The sequence below is a fragment of the Pleurodeles waltl genome, chromosome 5, assembly GCF_031143425.1.
Source record: "Pleurodeles waltl isolate 20211129_DDA chromosome 5, aPleWal1.hap1.20221129, whole genome shotgun sequence".
In the NCBI taxonomy this organism is placed as follows: domain Eukaryota; kingdom Metazoa; phylum Chordata; class Amphibia; order Caudata; family Salamandridae; genus Pleurodeles; species Pleurodeles waltl.
This window is the reverse complement of record NC_090444.1, coordinates 1,861,929,293-1,861,948,491: the sequence shown is the minus strand read 5'-3', so window position 1 is coordinate 1,861,948,491 and position 19,199 is coordinate 1,861,929,293. Positions and strand designations below refer to the sequence as shown.

General features: G+C 48.5%; 1 protein-coding gene across 1 annotated transcript in view; it reads right to left on the bottom strand.

The window, feature by feature from the left end:
- CRIP3 (cysteine rich protein 3) overlaps positions 1-19,199 on the bottom strand; it is a 276,234-nt gene that overhangs the window by 191,236 nt on the left and 65,799 nt on the right. Inside the window, exon 2 of the mRNA XM_069236386.1 lies at positions 5,750-5,844. Within this exon, the coding sequence (XP_069092487.1) occupies positions 5,750-5,844 (95 nt within the window). The remainder of the gene's footprint in view (positions 1-5,749; positions 5,845-19,199) is intronic.

The following is a 19,199-nucleotide window of genomic DNA, read 5'->3' as shown; positions in this document are numbered from 1 at the left end:
AAATGTCAACTGAGTGTCCGCGCGTACATTGAGCACTCCGGCCAGATGATTCGCTACCAAGCAAATCCTATGGTCCCAAAGCAAGGACCAGAGTCGCAGAGCCCCTCTGCAGAGAAAATACGACCCTACTCCTCCCTGCTTGTTTATATACCACACCGCGGTAGCGTTGTCTGTCAGCACCTGAACTGACTGACCGCGAAGGTACGGGAGGAAGGCCTTGAGAGCCAGACGTATCGCCCGCAATTCTAACAGATTGATATGAAGTCTGTTCCACTGGAGACCAACGATCCTTGATCTCCAGGTCCCCCAGATGAGCTCCCCACCCTAGAGTGGAAGCATCTGTCATGACTGTGGCCACCGAAGGCAGCAGTGAAAACGTCCTTCCTTGAGAAAGGTTGCGTCCACAGCCCACCATCGTAGATCGCTGCAGCGTCTCTGGAGATCGTTACCAACTCCTTGAGATCCCCTTTGTGTTGAAACCACTGCTTGCAGAGGGCACCATTGTAGAGCCCTCATGTGCCAATGTGCATGAGTGACCAACAGGATACAAGAAGCAAACAGACCAAGCAGGCATAGGACCTTGGGGACTGGAACAACCGCTCCATTTTGGAACACTGGAATCAACACCTGAATGTCCTGAATCCACTGAGGCGGAGGAAAGGCCCGATTTAATATTGCCTCCAGTACTGCCCCGATCAACAGGAGCCGCTGAGAGGGCTCCAGGTGAGACTTGGGCACATTTACTGTAAAACCCAGACTGAACAACTACTGAGTTGTCATCTGCAAGTGATGCAACACGACCTCTGGAGACTTGCCTTTGATCAACCAATCGTCCAGGTAAGGGAATACCGATATCCCCTTCCTTCTGAGAATTGTTGCAACCACTGCCATCACCTTCGTGAAGACTCGAGGTTCTGAAGTAAGACCAAATAGAAGGACCGCAAACTGGTAGTGTATCGACCCCACTACAAACCGGAGATACTTCCTGTGCGATTTGAGTATAGGGATATGAAAGTAAGCATCCTGAAAGTCGACAGACCCCATCCAATCCTCTCTGTTCAACGCCAGAAGTACCTGTGCTAGAGTCAGCATCTTGAATTTTTCCTGTTTGAGGAACCAATTCAAAATCCTCAGGTCTAGGATTGGTCTCAATCGACCATCCTTCTTGGGAATCAGGAAATATCTTGAATAACAACCCTCACCCCTTTCCTGCTCTGGAACCAACTCCACTGCACACAGGTCTTCATTCAAGATATTTGTTTTGACCTCTGCAGCAGGCAACGGAAGATCCCAAAACATTTGCCACCTTCCTGATCACAGTATGGAAAGAGGCCGCCTCCTCCGCAAACTCCCCTGGTGAAGAAAGGTCCCATTCCGGGGAAGTGTCTAGCCCACTGGCCGAGTCAAGCCCTTGAAATTCCCAAGGGCTCCACAACCTCCCCTTCTTCCAACAACTGCCTCTGCTACTCTTCTTCCTCCAAAAGTCTTAAAGCCTTTCTACGTGACCTTAGTCTGGCCTCTAACCTTGGCGTTGACAGAATTAGCAGACTTCCATGACACCGGCTTCAGAACTGAAAGGCGCGAAACAGGAGAAGGTTGACTTCGGTCTAATCCGGAGCCATCTGGCACCAGAGCAGATCCCATTGGCATCGCGGACACCTGAGGCGCTATCATCGGCGTCGATTGAAAAGGTGATGAAATCGGAACCGTAGACCCTCTAGAAGGCAACGTCATCGGAACCACATGACTACGAGGCGACATCATTGATGCCGAAACCAGCACCCGAAGCCAGATAGAAGGGCATAAACTGTGCTGCCTTGTAAGGAGCCCAACGAAAATGCTAAAGGACCCGTGGGACCAGCCGGTGCACCAGCATGGGCCATAGCATTAAACATAGAAAACATGGCATTTAAAAATGACGCCGGATCCGATCCTGGAAGGCATGATACCCCTGGTCTCCATGCTGCACCCGCGCTTGCTGAGCATTCGAATCTTGTGCCACAGGTGAAAAGCGAGGACTCTCTGGAGGTGCGACTACCTCGAAGACCAACGGCGCTGGAGAAGCCTGAGGGCTTGAGGTTGTGGAGTCAGTGTCGGACTAACATCCCACGTCGCATGGTGCCACAGAGATGGAGACCTGGACCTTGAACGTCTGAGCCAAGCGACGCCGAGAGTCATGACAATGTTGCCTCTTGTGTTTCTTCGACGAAGTGTGAGAAGAGGACCTGTGATGTCCTTTCTTCGCCTTGGCCAATAAGTTAGGCCTCTCTCTCCGCCAGAGCCTTAGGATTCATGCTCTGGCAGGATACACACTACAACGTCATGCTCGGAGCTCAAACACCAAAGGCAATCATCATGAGGGTCAGTGACCGACATGCAGCCTACGCATTCTCAACACAGCTTAAATCCAGACTTCCTAGGAGGAGACATTGTAACCAGAAACAAGATTGTAACCAGAAACAAGATGAACACCTTCAACAGTAGCGAGAGCTAGGAGAAAACAGTTAGCGTCAAAGGCACGGAAAAGAGGGAACTGACATCAGCACGCCGGTGAGGACCTCTTATTGGCACAGTGACGTCAGAGTTGCGTGGAGCCGTGCAATTGTGACGTCCTTGTCAACGAAGAGAGCTGGGAAGTAGATTTTCCGTCGGATGCTGGCACATGGGAGAATTCATAAGGTGAGGAATCCACAGGTAGTTGTATCCATCAGAAATAGATCATACAGGGTTTAAGGAATAAAGCGGGCTCTGATGTTATGCGGCCAAGAAAATCAAATATTGTCGAAGGGGGACATGAGGGGGTATGGGTCAGGGGTTAAGTAAAAAAAAAAAAGCCAACAAACCTAGCTAACATCAGATTCAAATCAGAACGCCAATCACTTGGAATTGAAATGGCCGAGTCTCATGTTGCGCGCCCTCTTACTTAAGAAATAACTACCTTCCTACCGTTCCACAACCTTTCAGTCATATCACATAACAGCAGGTTCATGAACACCGACTGCAGGCTTCTCATTTCACAGGAAAAAAAGTGAAGCCTAGGCTTTTATTCACTCCTTTAGGCATTATACAAAGCATTTCATTCAAAGCAAAAGTATCTGAGTGGATACGGCACAGTTCCTAACATATGAAGATGCAACTGAAACCAACAAGGAACTTTCCTTCACTAACTCTTTCTGGTGGATACTATAACCATACATTCCTCATTTTCAGAATATCCCAGGTACCAGGCTGAATGTAAAGAATTCTCCCAGTAATGTCTCCCGTGCACTGCTAAATGACGATGTATGGCAGCACCGTGACATCGCCGTACTACAGTAGAGAAGGAGTGGATTTGCACTTAAGTGTAACACATGCGCACCAAGATCAATGTCTGTCTTTACTTCTCTTCCGGTGCACAGAAGAGATTTCTAAAGGACAGATAATCTCTTTTCCGAAGGAAACACTGTTTACTGTACAAAAAAACTCCTCCCATGAAATGAAGATATTGTACTGGGATGGAAATTGATTTGTTGTGATATACATGCAACCCCAGTGAGCAATTTGGAAAAGTCAGCATGCTTGGTAATACTTTAAAGCTTTGATAACCAATTCTTCAATATCGTCAACCTCCTGAAGTGTGCTGCAACAAACATCATTTTGGAAAGGTCCTGGGTACAGACTTAAAACCACACAGAAGGACTTTGTAATGATAGCTTCCCACTGTAAACCTAAGTTTGCAATGTTTGTGGCTACTGGTATGTGAAAATAGGCATATTGCTGATCTATGGAGCATAGCCAATCCTGCTGATGGAGTTGGGGCTACATCTGATGCAGATCCAACATTCTGAACTTTTCTATGGAACTCCACTGTCTTCAGAACTAGAATACGCCTGGAGTCATTCTTTGGTCCTTTTTTCTTCACTAGAAATTAACTAGAATACCCATTTCTTTGTGAGGAGTTGGGTTCCTTGCCACAGCTTTTTTTCTCACGAGGATAGAGACTTGTTGCTGAGGTTGTTCCCAATAAAAAGGGTATGGCTTCCTTTGCAGAACTGCTGGTGGGTGATGCTGTATTCTGACACAATATAGACTCTACAATATTCAGAGCACATTTATCACTGGTTATGGTTTTCCACTCTTCCAGATAAGATGTAATGTATCCCCACCACTAGAGGGTATAACTGACGAGGAGGAGATTGGGTTGAGTGGGAACTCATTTGCCACAGGTTGTAGGTTTTGTGGCTGGGTCAGACTGCTGGTGACCTCCTCTTGCTCTGGATGGATACATCACCTGCTTTTGACCTTGATACCAGTAAGGGGTTTAAACTCCCAGTGGGTAATATCAGTCACAGGGTCTGCAGGAAGGTTTCCTGTATTCCTTTCTTTCCTCCAATCGGACTGCCTGCAAAGTGTCCAGTTCTGTTTTCATGCGAGAAATCTTGTCATCAACATGAGTCAAATAATGTGAGGTTTAAAATCATGTGAGCTGTGCTTGGGAAACGTCCCCAACGACGAATCCTGAAGAATGATGCTGTGAACAACGCAAGCGTAACCACGCTTGCCAGAATGATTGCCTTTTTCTCTGCCTTAACCACGTATGTGCTGAACAACGCATATGCGTGGTTAAGGCAGAGAAAAAGGCAGAGTTGATCGGGAGAGGGCGCAGAAGATAAGTGGGAGGGGTAATTTTTGGGGATGGATTAAGGGCTTGGGGCGGATAGTTTTGTTTTTGGGTATGGGGAGCAAGGTAGTTTTGGTTTTAGGGGTGGGAGGGTTCGGGTTAGTTTTGTTTTTAGGGGTGGGGTAGTTTTGTTTTTAGGGGTGGGGTGCGAGGGGATCGGGGTAATTTGCTTTTTAGGGTGTGGGGTCGGGGTAGTTTTTTAGGAGCAGGGGTGGGTCGGGGTAGTTTTGTTTTTAGGAGTGGGGGAAGTTTGGTTTTTAAGGGTGAGGGTTGGGAAGTTTGGTTTTTGGGGGGTGGAGGGATCGGGGTAGTTTGGTTTTTGGGGGTCAGGTTGAGGTAGTTTGGTTTTTAGGGGAGTGGGCTTATTGGGGTACTTTTGTTTTTCAGGCAGGTGTTGGGGGGAGGGGAAGGTTTTAGGATCAGGGTGGGTGGGGGTGGCATGCTAGAACCACGCATGCCATTCCCACACATGCCTTTTCTATGCATGCATTTGCAACGAAAAATCGTTGCAAAGCCATTTGTGGTGGCATCGCGGTCTTTGTTCTGACCGTGTTGTTCAGGCATGCGTGGTTCTCGCATTAGTTGTTCCATCATACAATCCTGAGCTTCAGGTTTCAATCCAGTGAGTCTAAGCCAAGAGGAAGAACGTACGCCAAACTCTGAGTGTCTATGTGCTCCTAGGTGGGATGTATCAGCCGCAGCAATGATGACACGACTGGATATCACACCTTTTTGTATGATCGCTTTGAAGTCTTCGCATCGGCCTCCCATATGGGGGAGTGAGCGTTGTATAAATAAAATTACTAAACTTTTAATACTGTTGATCAACATTTGAAACTATGCTACAAAGTGTTGTTTTGTTTTTTTAACCTGGAAAAACACAACTGAAGGACTGGTCTGTGTTTTTGATTTGAGTAAGATGTCGACTTGAAATAGAATTGCTTTTCCTTGACTAAGTGACGCGCATTGGTATCCTTTTGCTTTAAATGAATAAAAACACAGACATCATAAAATCAGTAAGAGGAAAGATCCCAGCGATACAAAGAGGCGCTGGGTGGGGGCGCCCAGGGCTCCAGGGAGTGGTCTTACCTCGGCATGGCTGCCAGCAGAGAGTGTCTTGTTGCAGCGCTCACATTTCAGACAGAAGCGGTGCCAGTTCTTCCCGAGGGAGCTCACCTTTTCAGCTGTTGAGAAGAATGAACACAAACTGTTGAATCCGGCATCCTTGGGTTGCACAGTCCCTCCCTCGCCAAGGACCGGAGTGTCCTTGAACAGCAGAAACAAGAACCCCAACTTCTGCTGGCCACTCACCCCCACCAACGGGACAAGTTACTTACCTTGGGCAACCCTCTGGATGAGACATGATCTTCCCTTCCTTTTAATTCTAAACATTTTGATTGATTTTCTCGGATGCATTATCAACCTATATTCAATCTATAGTGATTCTTGTATAACTAAAGTGTGATTTGCACTTGAGAACTATGCTAGATCACATCAATAGTAGACTAGTTGGGCACTTATATTATTAGCACGGGTAATAAAGTAATGCTTGGGAGACAAGGAGACAGAGGAAACATAGGAAAAGACTAGAAATGTAGGTGAGAGAAGTGAGGAATACCCCAAATACAGTGCTAGCAGGATACTGACGAGCGAGGTAGTTCATTCCTTCAGATTTGGGATGTGTAGAAGGGGCTGAAGCATATCCTTGAATTATGGTGGTTTGAACTTCAGCAGCTAAGCATCTAATTTCCCCCTCATTGGGCAAAGCACAGAGATCGGAGGGTATTGTGCTGTGATGCATTCAGCACCTGCAGTATGGCTCTACCACTCCCACATCGTATGTGCAGAGACGTTTCATGACTCTTTCCACTTATTAAGTTTGTCTGTGTCCAATGACGGAGCTAGGACAGTAGAAGCAAATTTCCTGTGAAGTGTAAAGTTCAATATTTCCTTAATATACATGTTAATTTTATCTCAGAATTTTCAGAGAAGGGGACAATCAAGGAACATATGTGATGAATCGCCTGTGCCAGCTTCAAAACTACCTAAAGTATGCAAAAAGTGCTGAATGGAATGACTGAATTAATCTCAGCCACTGGTAACAACACAGGCCACATCTATAGTTATTTTGCACACCATGCCTCCTCAGTTTGGACCCAGCTATATGCAAATCAATCTAGATCCTGCTCCAATGGGAACTGTCCAGCCCAAACTGGGCTTTCAGGTCCTTCCTGAACCTGAACACAAGCAACGCAGGACTGGGCTCACCCTTGTTATAGGTTCATCAGACGGCTATAGCCTGGTTCCAGTGAGTGTGACCACGGGACCTCACATCTGGGGGGAATCAATGGAATGAGGTAGGACTGACCATAAAAGTCAGAATAAATCCTAATAGCTCTGCTTTTAGTGCCTGGTATAAAGTAGAAAAATTTGATTAATCCATGTTGCATTTTGGGCGGCTTCCTCTTGTAGGCACTAAACTAAGCCTACCCACTCAAGTAAGGTACATTTTTAATCTCAGGAGACTTGGGATGGGGGAGGTGGGGGGGCACAGTAGGTAATGCCGGATGGACAAACGTTTGTGACTACCCACAAAATCCAGAACTTTCCATCAAAGAAATGAAGAAACTATTTTATTTTTTTTTATTTTAAGTCAGTAAACTGTTAAAACCAACGCAAGCCGACCCTCCCTGGATACTCCTAAGAGTGTAGTCTAGTTTTCAAAAATGTACAAGCTGGCTAGCTTTCCCTAAGTGCCAGCTGAGTTATTGCCCAAAACCTACAACGGGGGGGGGGGGGGGGGGGGGATTCTGGGGGTAGTAAGGAGTCTGTTTTCAGTGGGAAAATGTGATTCCGTCCAGGTTGAGTTTTGGCCCCTTTACTTTCGCGACCACTAGGCCTACCCACACAAGTCATGTACCATTGTTGTAGGAAGACTTATGGGAGCACAGAATAGTTGAACATTTGCTATTACCAATTGCATTTTGCTGCATTTATGCCTTTCAAATGTAAGCCAGTGTATAAGAGACGACATTCTGAAAAATACCCTGTAAATATTACACTAGTACGGGGATGTACAATAAACACTGCTCCTAAACTCCCTATCTTGTGTCCATTTCAGAAATGCATGGGTTTCCTGGATAGTATTCACTCTGCCCATCTCACTATATGAATTGGTCTATACTTCGTACTTAATGTAAAAACACTGTATGGTGCAGCTCAGCTGTAGGCTCTGAGTACCTTGGATTATTGATGAACCTACAAAACATCTATCCCAGCAATTAGAAGAGTCTAGCAGACTTAATTGCATATTACTCATGTAAATCTACCATCATGACAAGAAGCTACAAATAAAAATGTTGCCACAAATAGATGTTTCTTTTTAGTCATTTTCAATATTTCTTTAGTTCAACGGTTATTTTCCTTGGTAAAAAAAAAAAAAAAAAAAACTTAAGGGATCTACACATTTTTGACCCCTTGCTGAATTCGGAAAGCTGTCTACCTGTCAGGAATCGATTGCTATCCGGAATCACCAATGGCTCACATTGGTTTTCACCACAAACTGGAGGTAGGTTGAGAGCAGAAAAATAGGCTACAATTCTTTTTTTTGTTTTTTTTAAACTACACAAAAAAGCTAAAACTGTGGTTTAGATTAATCTCTGCTTGTTTCTGAAAGCTGGGAAGATGGTGAGTTTAGTACAATAAAGTGCATGTTTCTCATTTTTAGGGAAAACCAGACACTTATCTGGAGCATGTTTACCTATTTTTCACAAAAACTCAAACTTTTGCTATATTTTGCCTATTTTCTTAGAAGCGCTTCGGAAATTCACAAACTGTGGGTACCCTTAAAATCTTCATGGTGTTGGAAAAAAGGATGCAAATTTGGCCTGGACACCTTATGTAGAAAAAAGGTTATGGAGCCCTAGGGCAAACTACCTCCAAATTGCCCAAAAAAATGATTAGCATGTGTGGGAGGCCTATCTGGTAAGGGATTAAAGGAGCTGGGTGCATAAATTCAACTGATAGCAAATAAATGGATACAGTACCTCTGTAGACCTTGTTTGGGGATTTCTTGTAGTGAGAAAGGCATGGTGTACGTGTAAGCAGGTACAGTGCTGAGAAATCTAGAAGCTAATTTTTTTTTTTTTAATCAAGAGGCAAAGCAGGACAACAAGCGCCTTCTAGTGATCAGTTCATATTATTAGTATTGTAAACAGTACAATCAGGTGTTCGAAGCCGGTAATGAGAAAGAAAGCAGTAATAGAAAAAGACTGAGGCATGCACTCAGAAGAGAAACACGAAAGCAGGATCAATAAGTTAACAAGCATTAGCAGAGCCAATAGGTCTCATCTTTATAATGTGAGTGCCAAGTTGTTGACTTTGGTAACATTATTGTGAAAGGCACAGTTTTGGCAAAGGTCAATCAGCGGAACAGGCATAAGGGAGCTAGACCATCAACCTACCTGAGGGACAAGGTCAAGTGGGGAGTGAGGATGCAACAAAACGGCTGGAAGTTTAAGAAAATGGCGGGACCACCACGTTGAAGGTCTGACTGGAAGTAGCTGAAGGGGCATGGTTGGTGTGAAATAGGGACCAATGAGGTGGCACGGGCAAAGAGATTTAAAGTCCCGACAGACATGTTACTTACCTTTGGTGACGCTTCATCAAGTGGAGACTATTTATGGATCCCTTTGCTTAGAACAGTGGTTCCCAAACTGTGGTCCGGGCTGTACCTGCTTGCAGTACTAGAAAGAACTTTGCCAGTTTCATAGACGGGGTGTGCTATTCTAACACGGTCAGAGTAGGCACAGGCAACACTATATCCGACAAACTCTCCATAGATACCAGACAAGGATGTCCACTATACCAGATAATTTTCACGCTACCCATGGAACCCCTACGGTCTTTACTGAGTGTGAGCCCCAATATGGGACATTAGGGCGGGAGACTGATGGCATAGGACATCCTTATATGTTGACAAAACTTATTTTCCTGCACAACCCCAATATCTCCATGGTCAGCCAGTTTACTACATCAGGGGACCATACGATTCAAACGCCTAGAGCTCGGAGCCCTTTCCCTCTGGCAATGCAGAGTGAAAGCGCACACGCCATCCATAGGGATTGAGACTGCCATGGATACCAGGGTGCAAGGTTATCGTACCCCTGCAGAACCAGGTATGGATGGGGGTTAGCCTCTCCAACCACAGGTGTACATGGTCAAGCCGGGTGTAGTGGTTCCTATAGGTGGGCACAGATGGCCGTAGTGACCACAGTGCATATATTTACACCTGTGTATGTCCTTATAGGAACAAAGCCTGTAGGTTCAGGTCAACACAGGGTACACAAGCCCCATGTTGTTGGTTGAACAAAACTGTCACCTGCATTAGCAGGCAGGTGCGTGGACCAAGGGCGAGCGTGGCAGGGAAGTGCATAACACTCACGCATTTGTTCTACACATGAGTTGTTCTAACCATACAGTGATATGGGAAGCCGAGGATTATTAAGTCTGGCTGTAATATTAGATATCAGGGGAGCAGCCTCATACTATTTGGTGTCGTTGAACTCCGTATGACAACCTGCACTGCTGATCACAGTAGTTTTGTCATCACTACCCAAGAAGTGCCACTTCAGGGAAGTGGGCATTTCTAGTTCAGGACTGGTTCCTTGTAAAGTAGGTTTCATTCCATCAGTCCCAGGAGAAGAGCACATTTGCACATTCCCCAGGTGACTGCTATAGAACTCAGGCATCCACAACGACAAATCCCTGCCACCAAACAGTCCGATGTTACTGACTGCCAATGGTGGGGGTGGGGTTGGAGGGTGTGTGTGTGCGGGGGGGGAGGGGGGGGAGACTACGATGGACTGACCCGACTGCTGGCCCATGTGGTCTCTGGGACCCACGCCCTTGGCCACGGAAAGTCTGGGAAGCCTGCTGGCTATGATGGCTTTGAGGGTACAGCACAGTTGGAGACCTCTTCTATGGTCACACAAGGGGCGAAAGGGAGGCTTGGGTTGTCGAGGGGCCATAGACAAGCTCAAAGACCAAGCTGTACCTCTGCTGTTGAAGCGCTTCAACTCTGTATTCCACTGCGCCTAAAAAGGCAAGGTCCATCAAAGAGCATGTCCTTGAGGGAAGGATGTACATCCCTAAAAAAGCCAGATCGTAGCTAGGCGTGGCACTGCACGGACACAGACTATGCAATTACTCTGCCCAGTGAGTCAGTCATTACAAGACCATATCAGATGGTGAACTTAGCTGCAGCCCTCCCACCTGCAACAGCCTGAGGGAGTATGACCCTTGGTCTCCTCCGGGCCCATAAGCAGCACCTTAAGCATGTGGGGTTCACCGACTGTCGCGCCAGGATGGTGGAAGACAACATTCTCTTACCGAAGGTATCTAGCCTCTTGGATTTCCCTATCCAGTGGAGCAGTAGGGGCCAGGGTGGACACAAGATGAGGAGGCTTGGACCACCAATCTCTCAGCACAGGGATGTTGGGTGTAGGAAGTTGGCTCTGTATGTACTATTTCAAAGTAAGAAATAGCATGCACAGAGTCCAAGGGTTCCCCTTTGAGGTAAGATAGTGGCAAAAAGAACGAGTTACTTACCTTCGGTAACGACTTTTCTGGTGGATACATTAGCTACCTGTGGATTCCTCACCTCATGAATACTCCCATGGCGCCAGCATTCGACGGAAATCTTCTTACTAGTCTCTGCACGTCGACTAGGACGTCACTGTCGCCCACGCGACGCCGTCTGACGTCATACAGGCAATAAGAGGTCCTCGACGACGTGCGGACGTCAGTACCAATCATTTTTTACGTGCATGAGAACAACCAGGCAATGCAATGAAAGAGCAAGGCAACATCCATTATATTGTAAAAATACACCACATTGTATGAATAACTGTAAATCTTTTTATGTACATATATATATATATATATATATATATATATAAAACTCTCTCTTTTAAAATATATACACACACCAAGTATATACACAAAGATATATACATATATACATATATATATATATATATAAATATATTATATATACATCTATTGCACCCTCAAAGACCAAGAGGAGCGCACTCAAGGATTACTTGGTAAGACCAGAAAGGCAACGGGGAGGCGGGTGGGACCGTGAGGAATCCACAGGTAGCTAATGTATCCACCAGAAAAGTCGTTACCGAAGGTAAGTAACTCGTTCTTCTGATGGATACAACTACCTGTGGATTCCTCACCTCATGAATAGAGTCCCAAAGCAGTACCACGCCCGACGGTGGGTGCCTAAATGGTCAAACCAAGAAATCCTGCAGCACTGACCGTGCAAAATGGCCGTCCCTTCTAACCTCAGAATCCAAACAGTAATGTTTTGCAAAAGTGTGAAGGGACGACCAAGTTGCGGCCTTGCAGATGTCGACCACAGGAACACCTCTGGCCAAGGCCGAAGTGGCCGACTTAGCTCTGGTGGAATGAGCTCTAATGCCCTCAGGAGGATCCTTCTTTGCCAAAGAGTAACATATTTTAATGCAAAGAACAACCCACCTGGATAGTGTTCTCTTGTGGACTGCCTTTCCTCTCCTCTTGCCCACGTATCCAATAAACAGCTGATCCTCCAGCCTGAAATCCTTTGTTCTATCGATAAAGAAGCTCAACGCTCTCTTTGGGTCCAGACGGTGCAGTCTTTCTTCCTCTTTGGAAGGATGAGGCGGAGGATAGAACGTGGACAAAGTAATTGCCTGAGCCAAATGGAAGGGTGAAACAACCTTCGGGAGGAAAGCAGCCTTGGTCCTCAACACCACCTTCTCCCCATAAAAAGTTGAATAAGGGGGTTTTACTGATAAGGCCTGCAACTCACTCACTCTCCTTGCTGATGTTATAGCTATCAGGAAGACTGTTTTTAAAACCAAATACCTCAAGGGGCAAGAATGCATAGGTTCAAAAGGGGACCCCATAAGGAAAGTCAGGACTAAGGACAAATCCCATTGCGGCATAACGAATGGCTTTGGAGGATATTGATTTAGAAGACCTTTCAAGAATCTGATAACAATAGGGGATTTAAATAAAGATGGTTGGTCTGGAAGACATAAGAAGGCTGACAAGGCCGATAAATAACCTTTAATGGTAGCCACTGCACAACCTTTCTGCGCCAGAGATAGAGCAAAAGACAAAACGTCCGATAGATGAGCATGCAAAGGATCAATCTGCCTCTCTCCACACCACGCAACAAATTTAGACCACCTATTAGCGTAGATAGATTTAGTGGAGTGTCGCCTGGCCGCTAATATAACATCCACTACCTCAGGCGGGAGAGAGAAGGAACTCAGGTTGCCCCGTTCAATCTCCAGGCATGTAGGTGCAGACTCTGGAGGTTGGGGTGTAGAACCTGCCCCTGCGACTGCGAGAGGAGGTCTGCCCTGAAAGGGAGACGGAGCGGCGGGCACATTGAGAGTTGGAGAAGGTCGGAGTACCACACCCTCCTTGGCCAATCCGGAGCTATTAAGATTACTAGAGCCCGGTCTTGGCGAATCTTCCTCAATACTCGAGGAATCAAGGGTATGGGAGGAAACGCGTAAAGCAACTGGCCGCACCAGGTCATTTGAAACGCATCCCCCAACGCTTCCTGCATCGGATACTGAAGGCTGCAGAATAACGGACAATGCGCGTTCTCTCGAGTGGCGAACAGATCTACCCGAGGAAACCCCCACCTCTGGAAGATTAAACGGACTTGATCTGGATGGAGACGCCACTCGTGGTCTGCCGAGAAGTGGCGACTGAGACTGTCCGCACGCACGTTCAAAACTCCGGCCAGATGGTTTGCTATCAAGCAAATCCGATGGTCCTTTGCCCAGGACCATAGTCGAAGAGCTTCTCTGCAGAGAAGGTACGACCCCACTCCTCCCTGCTTGTTTATGTACCACATCGTGGTAGTATTGTCCGTTAGGACCTGTACCGACTGACCACGAAGGGAAGGGAGGAAGGCCTTGAGAGCCAGACGTACAGCCCGTAATTCTAACAGATTGATGTGAAAAATCTGTTCCTCTGGAGACCAAAGACCTTTGATCTCCAGATCCCCCAGATGAGCTCCCCACCCTAGAGTGGAAGCATCCGTTATGACTGTGGCCACTGGTGGCGACTGCTGGAACGGCTTTCCTTGCGAAAGATTGTTGCTTACAATCCACCACTTCAAATCCACAGCAGCATCTCTGGAGATCTTGACAGTACCCTCTAGATCCCCTCTGTGTTGAGACCACTGCCTTCGGAGGCACCACTGAAGAGCCCTCATGTGCCAGCGAGCATGCGTGACCAACAGAATGCAGGAGGCAAAAAGACCGAGCAGACGAAGGACCTTGAGGACTGGAACTACCGCTCCATTTCGAAACATTGGAACCAAATCCTGAATATCTTGAATCCGCTGAGGCGGAGGAAAGGCCCGACCCAATGTTGTATCCAGTACTGCCCCTATGAACAGGAGGCGCTGAGAGGGCTCTAGGTGAGATTTGGGCTCGTTCACCGAAAAACCCAGGTCGAACAACAACTGGGTTGTTGACTGCAGATGACGCAACACAAGCTCCGGGGACTTGGCTTTGATCAACCAGTCGTCCAAGTAAGGGAATACTGCTATCCCCTTCCTTCTGAGCTCTGCCGCAACCACCGACATCACCTTCGTGAAGACTCGAGGTGCTGAAGTAAGACCAAACGGAAGGACCGCAAACTGATAGTGTTGCGATCCCACCACAAACCGGAGATACTTCCTGTGTGACTTGAGTATCGGGATATGAAAGTAAGCATCCTGCAAGTCGACAGACACCATCCAGTCTTCCATGTTCAACGCCAAAAGCACCTGTGCTAGGGTCAGCATCTTGAACTTTTCCTGCTTGAGGAACCAATTCAAGATCCTCAGGTCCAGAATTGGTCTCAAACGACCATCCTTCTTGGGAATCAGGAAATACCTTGAGTAAACTCCTTGACCCCTTTCCTGCTCCGGGACCAACTCCACCGCGCCCTTTAAAAGGAGGACTTCTACCTCCTGTTCTAGCAACAGGAGGTGTTCTTGTGAACAATACGAAGGGCGGGCGGGATGAGGGGCGGAAACTCCCGAAAAGGAAGGGTGTAGCCTTTTCTCACAACACTGAGAACCCAATTGTCCGACGTAACAGTCTCCCATTTGGTGAGAAAATGCTGTAATCTTCCCCCTACAGGAGAGGCGTGAGTTGGAAATGGTGGAAGCCTAAGGCTGCTTCCCCTGCTGCACCCCGCCAGAGGATGAGGAAGAGGCAGAGTGCTGCTGAGAGGCTCCTCTGGTGCGGACCCTACCTCTCCCCCTAAAAGATCTATAGGGATGGGAAGAGGCAGGTTGCTGATATCTTCCCCGAAAGGAAGAGGAGGAAGAGCCACGCCCAAATCCACGAAACCTCCTGAAAAATCTGGAAGAGGCCGTGGAAGAAGGAGCTTGGAGCCCTAACGACTTAGCCGTGGCCCTGCTATCCTTAAAACGTTCCAAGGCCGAATCAGCCTTAGCCCCAAACAGTTTGTCCCCATCAAACGGGAGATCCAACAATGTGGACTGTACATCAGCCGAAAAGCCCGAGTTACGGAGCCAGGCCTGTCTCCTTGCCACCACAGTTGTGCCCATTGCTCTGGCTACCGAGTCGGTGGTATCCAGTCCCGTCTGGATAATTTGGGTCGCAGCAGCCTGGGCATTTGAGACAAGATCCAAAAGACCCTGGGGAAGCTCTGTAAACGAAGAGGAGATGTCATCCATCAGAGCATGAATATACCTCCCCAGGATACAGGTTGCATTGGTGGCTTTTAACGCCAGACTGCAGGACGAAAAAATCTTCTTCGACTGCGCCTCTAGCTTCTTTGAATCTCTGTCCCCAGGCACCGTCGGAAAAGAACCAGGCGCTGACTTGGACGAACAGGAGGCCTGCACCACCAAGCTCTCCGGCGTAGGGTGCCTGGACAGAAAACCAGGGTCAGTTGGAGCCGCCCGATACCTCCTGGCCGCGGCTCTGTGAACTGCTGGGGAAGATGCCGGCCTCTTCCACACCTCTAAAACCGGATCCAGCAGAGCGTCATTAAAAGGTAACAGAGGCTCCGCCGCGGCTGAGGCCGGATGTAACACCTCCGTCAAAAGGTTTTGTTTCGCCTCCACCACCGGCAAAGGCAGGTCCAAAAAACTAGCTGCCTTCCGTACCACTGCATGAAAGGAAGCAGCCTCCTCAGTATATTCCCCCGGGGACGAAAGGTCCCACTCAGGGGAAGTGTCCAGCCCACTGGCCGACTCCAGTCCACGCAGCCCATCACCAGAGTCCTCTAGCTCTCCTTCCTCTAGGGCTCGTTGGTACTCCTGCTCTTCTAGTACCCGGAGAGCACGTCTCCTTGAATGCAGTCGTTGCTCAATCCGCGGAGTCGACAATGCCTCCGCCGAAGTCGGAGATCGGCGCCGATCTTCCGAAGCCACCGACGCCGCATCCGGCGCCACAGGTAACTTCGGCGCCGACTGAAGAGCAGTTGAAACGGATGGACCCACCGGAGTCACAGGCCGAAATCTCGACGTCGACGGGATGGAAATCCCTGGGGCCAATCCTTCCGAAGCCACCGGAGCGGCCACCGGCGCCGACACTGGCGCCGAGCCCACGTTCCCAAACGGGAGAAAGGGCATAAAGGGTGCCGGCCGAAGAGGCGCAGGATCACCCAAAGAAAAGGCCAAAGGCCCAGCCGGAGCACCCCCTGGAGCCATCTGTTGGAAGATGGCATACATCGCATTCAAGAATGCGGAACTATCGGCTCCAGGGGTGGGAAAAGCCGGATACTGGGGTGCCTGTCTCGGAGGCGACCCCGACGCCGGCATCGGCGTCTGCGCCAGAGAAAACACTTGAGGCTCCAATACCTCAATCACCGACGCCTGTCCAGGTGAAGTTAGAGACGCCGGAGAAGGCAACGGCGTCGAAGGATGCGGCGTAACCGTGGGGCTGACCTCCCATGTTCTTCGGCGCCGATCCGGAGACCTGGAACGAGCCTCCCTTGAATGACGCCGAGATTCTCTACGGCGCCGGGAGTCTCGATGACGCTGATGTCTTGGAGAAGACTTCGTGATGCTTCTCCTTTGACTTGGCCATAAACAGCTTCGCCTCACGTTCTTTAAGAGCCTTTGGATTCATGTGCTGACATGAATCACAAGTCGAGACGTCGTGGTCGGAGCTCAAACACCAAAGGCAATCGGAATGAGGATCCGTCACCGACATCTTGCCTCCACACTCACGACAAGGCTTAAATCCAGACTTTCTCTGCGACATTATTTCCACAGCGAAAGACTACGCAGCAAGATATACACTGTAACCGCAAGAGTAACAGTTGCTCCCTCGAAGATAACCGTTTCGAATGCACGGAAAAAAGGGAACTGACGTCCGCACGTCGTCGAGGACCTCTTATTGCCTGTATGACGTCAGACGGCGTCGCGTGGGCGACAGTGACGTCCTCGTCGACGTGCAGAGACTAGAAAGAAGATTTCCGTCGAATGCTGGCGCCATGGGAGTATTCATGAGGTGAGGAATCCACAGGTAGTTGTATCCATCAGAAATAAAGAATTCTAATGCTCTATTTTGTGGTAGTGTGGTCGAGCAGTAGGCTTATCAGAGGGTAGTGTTAAGCATGTGTTGTACACACACAGGCAATAAATGAGGAACACACACTCAGAGACAATTCCAGGCCAATAGGTTTTTATATAGAAAAATATATTTTCTTAGTTTATTTTAAGAACCACAGGTTCAAGATTTACAAACAATACTTTAAATGAAAAGGTATTTCACTCAGGTATCTTGGGAACTTTGAATCATTACAATAGCATGTACAGTTTTGGCAAAAATGGCAATAAGCTATTTTAAAAATGGACACAGTGCAAAAATCAACAGTTCCTGGGGGAGGTAAGTATTTGTTAGGTTCACAGGTAAGTAAAGCACTTACAAGGTTCAAAGATGGGTCCAAGGTAGCCCACCGTTGGGGGTTCAGGGCAACCCCAAAGTTACCACACCAGCAGCTCAGGGCCGGTCAGGTGCAGAGGTCAAAGTGGTGCCCAAAACACATAGGCTTCAATGTAAATAGGGGTGCCCCGGTTCCAGTCTGCCAGCAGGTAAGTACCAGCGACTTCGGAGGGCAGACCAGGGGGGTTTTGTAGGGCACCGGGGGGACACAAGTAGGCACAGAAAGTACACCCTCAGCGGCACAGGGGCGGCCGGGTGCAGAGTGCAAACATGCATCGTGTTCGCAGTAGGTTTCAATGGAAGACCCAGGGGTCTCTTAAGCGATGCAGGCAGGCAAAGGGGGGGGGGCCTCCTCGGGGTAGCCACCACCTGGGCTAGGAAGAGGGCTGCCTGGGGGTCGCTCCTGCACTGGAGGTCGGGTCCTTCAGGTCCTGGGGGCTGCGGGTGCAGTGGGTTTCCCAGGCGTCAGGTTCTTTGAAGCAGGCAGTCGCAGTCAGGGGGAGCCTCTGGATTCCCTCTGCAGGCATCGCTGTGGGGGCTCAGGGGGTCAACTCTGGCTACTTACGGGCTCGCAGTCGCTGGGGAGTCCTCCCTGTAGAGTTAGTTTTCCACAGGCCGAGCCGGGGGCGTCGGGTGCAGAATGGAAAGTCTTGCGCTTCCGGCGGGAAACGTGTGGTCTTTAAAAGTTGCTTCTTGGTTGCAAAGTTGCAGTCTTTGTGGAACAGGGCGGATGTCCTCGTGAGTTTCTTGGTCCTTTTAGATGCAGGGTAGTCCTCTGAGGCTTCAGAGGTCACTGGACCCTGGGGGACGCGTCGCTGTTGCAGTTCTCTTGAAGTGGGGAGACAGGCCAGTAGGGCTGGGGCCAAAGCAGTGTGTGTCTCAGTCTTCTCTGCAGGACTTCAGGTCAGCAGTCCTTCGTCTTCAGGTTGCAGGAATCTAGTTTCCTAGGTTCTGGGAAGCCCCTAAATACTGAATTTAGGGGTGTGTTTAGGTCTTGGAGGGCAATAGCCAATGGCTACTGTCCTTGAGGGTGGCTACACCCTCTTTGAGCCTCCTCCCTGAGGGGAGGGGGGCATATCCCTATTTCTATTGGGGGAATCGTCCAAAATCAAGATGGAGGATTTCTAAAGGCAGGAGTCACCTCAGCTCAGAACACCTTGCTGTCCTGACTGGTGGGTGACGACTCCTTGTTTTTCTCATTAGCTCCCCTGGACTTGCCACCAAAAGTGGGGGCTGTGTCCAGGGGGCGGGCATCTCCACTAGCTGAAGTGCCCTGGGGTATTATAACACGAAGCCTGAACCTTTGAGGCTCACTGCTAGGTGTTACAGTTCCTGCAGGGGGGAGGTGTGAAGCACCTCCAGCCAGGGCAGGCTTTTGTTTCTGTCCTCAGAGAGCACAAAGGCCCTCACCACATGGGGTCAAACTCGTCTCTCAGCAGTAGGCTGGCACAGACAAGTCAGTCCTGCACTGAACAATTGGGTAAAATACAAGGGGCATCTCTAAGATGCCATCTGTGTGCATTTTTTAATAAACCCAACACTGGCATCAG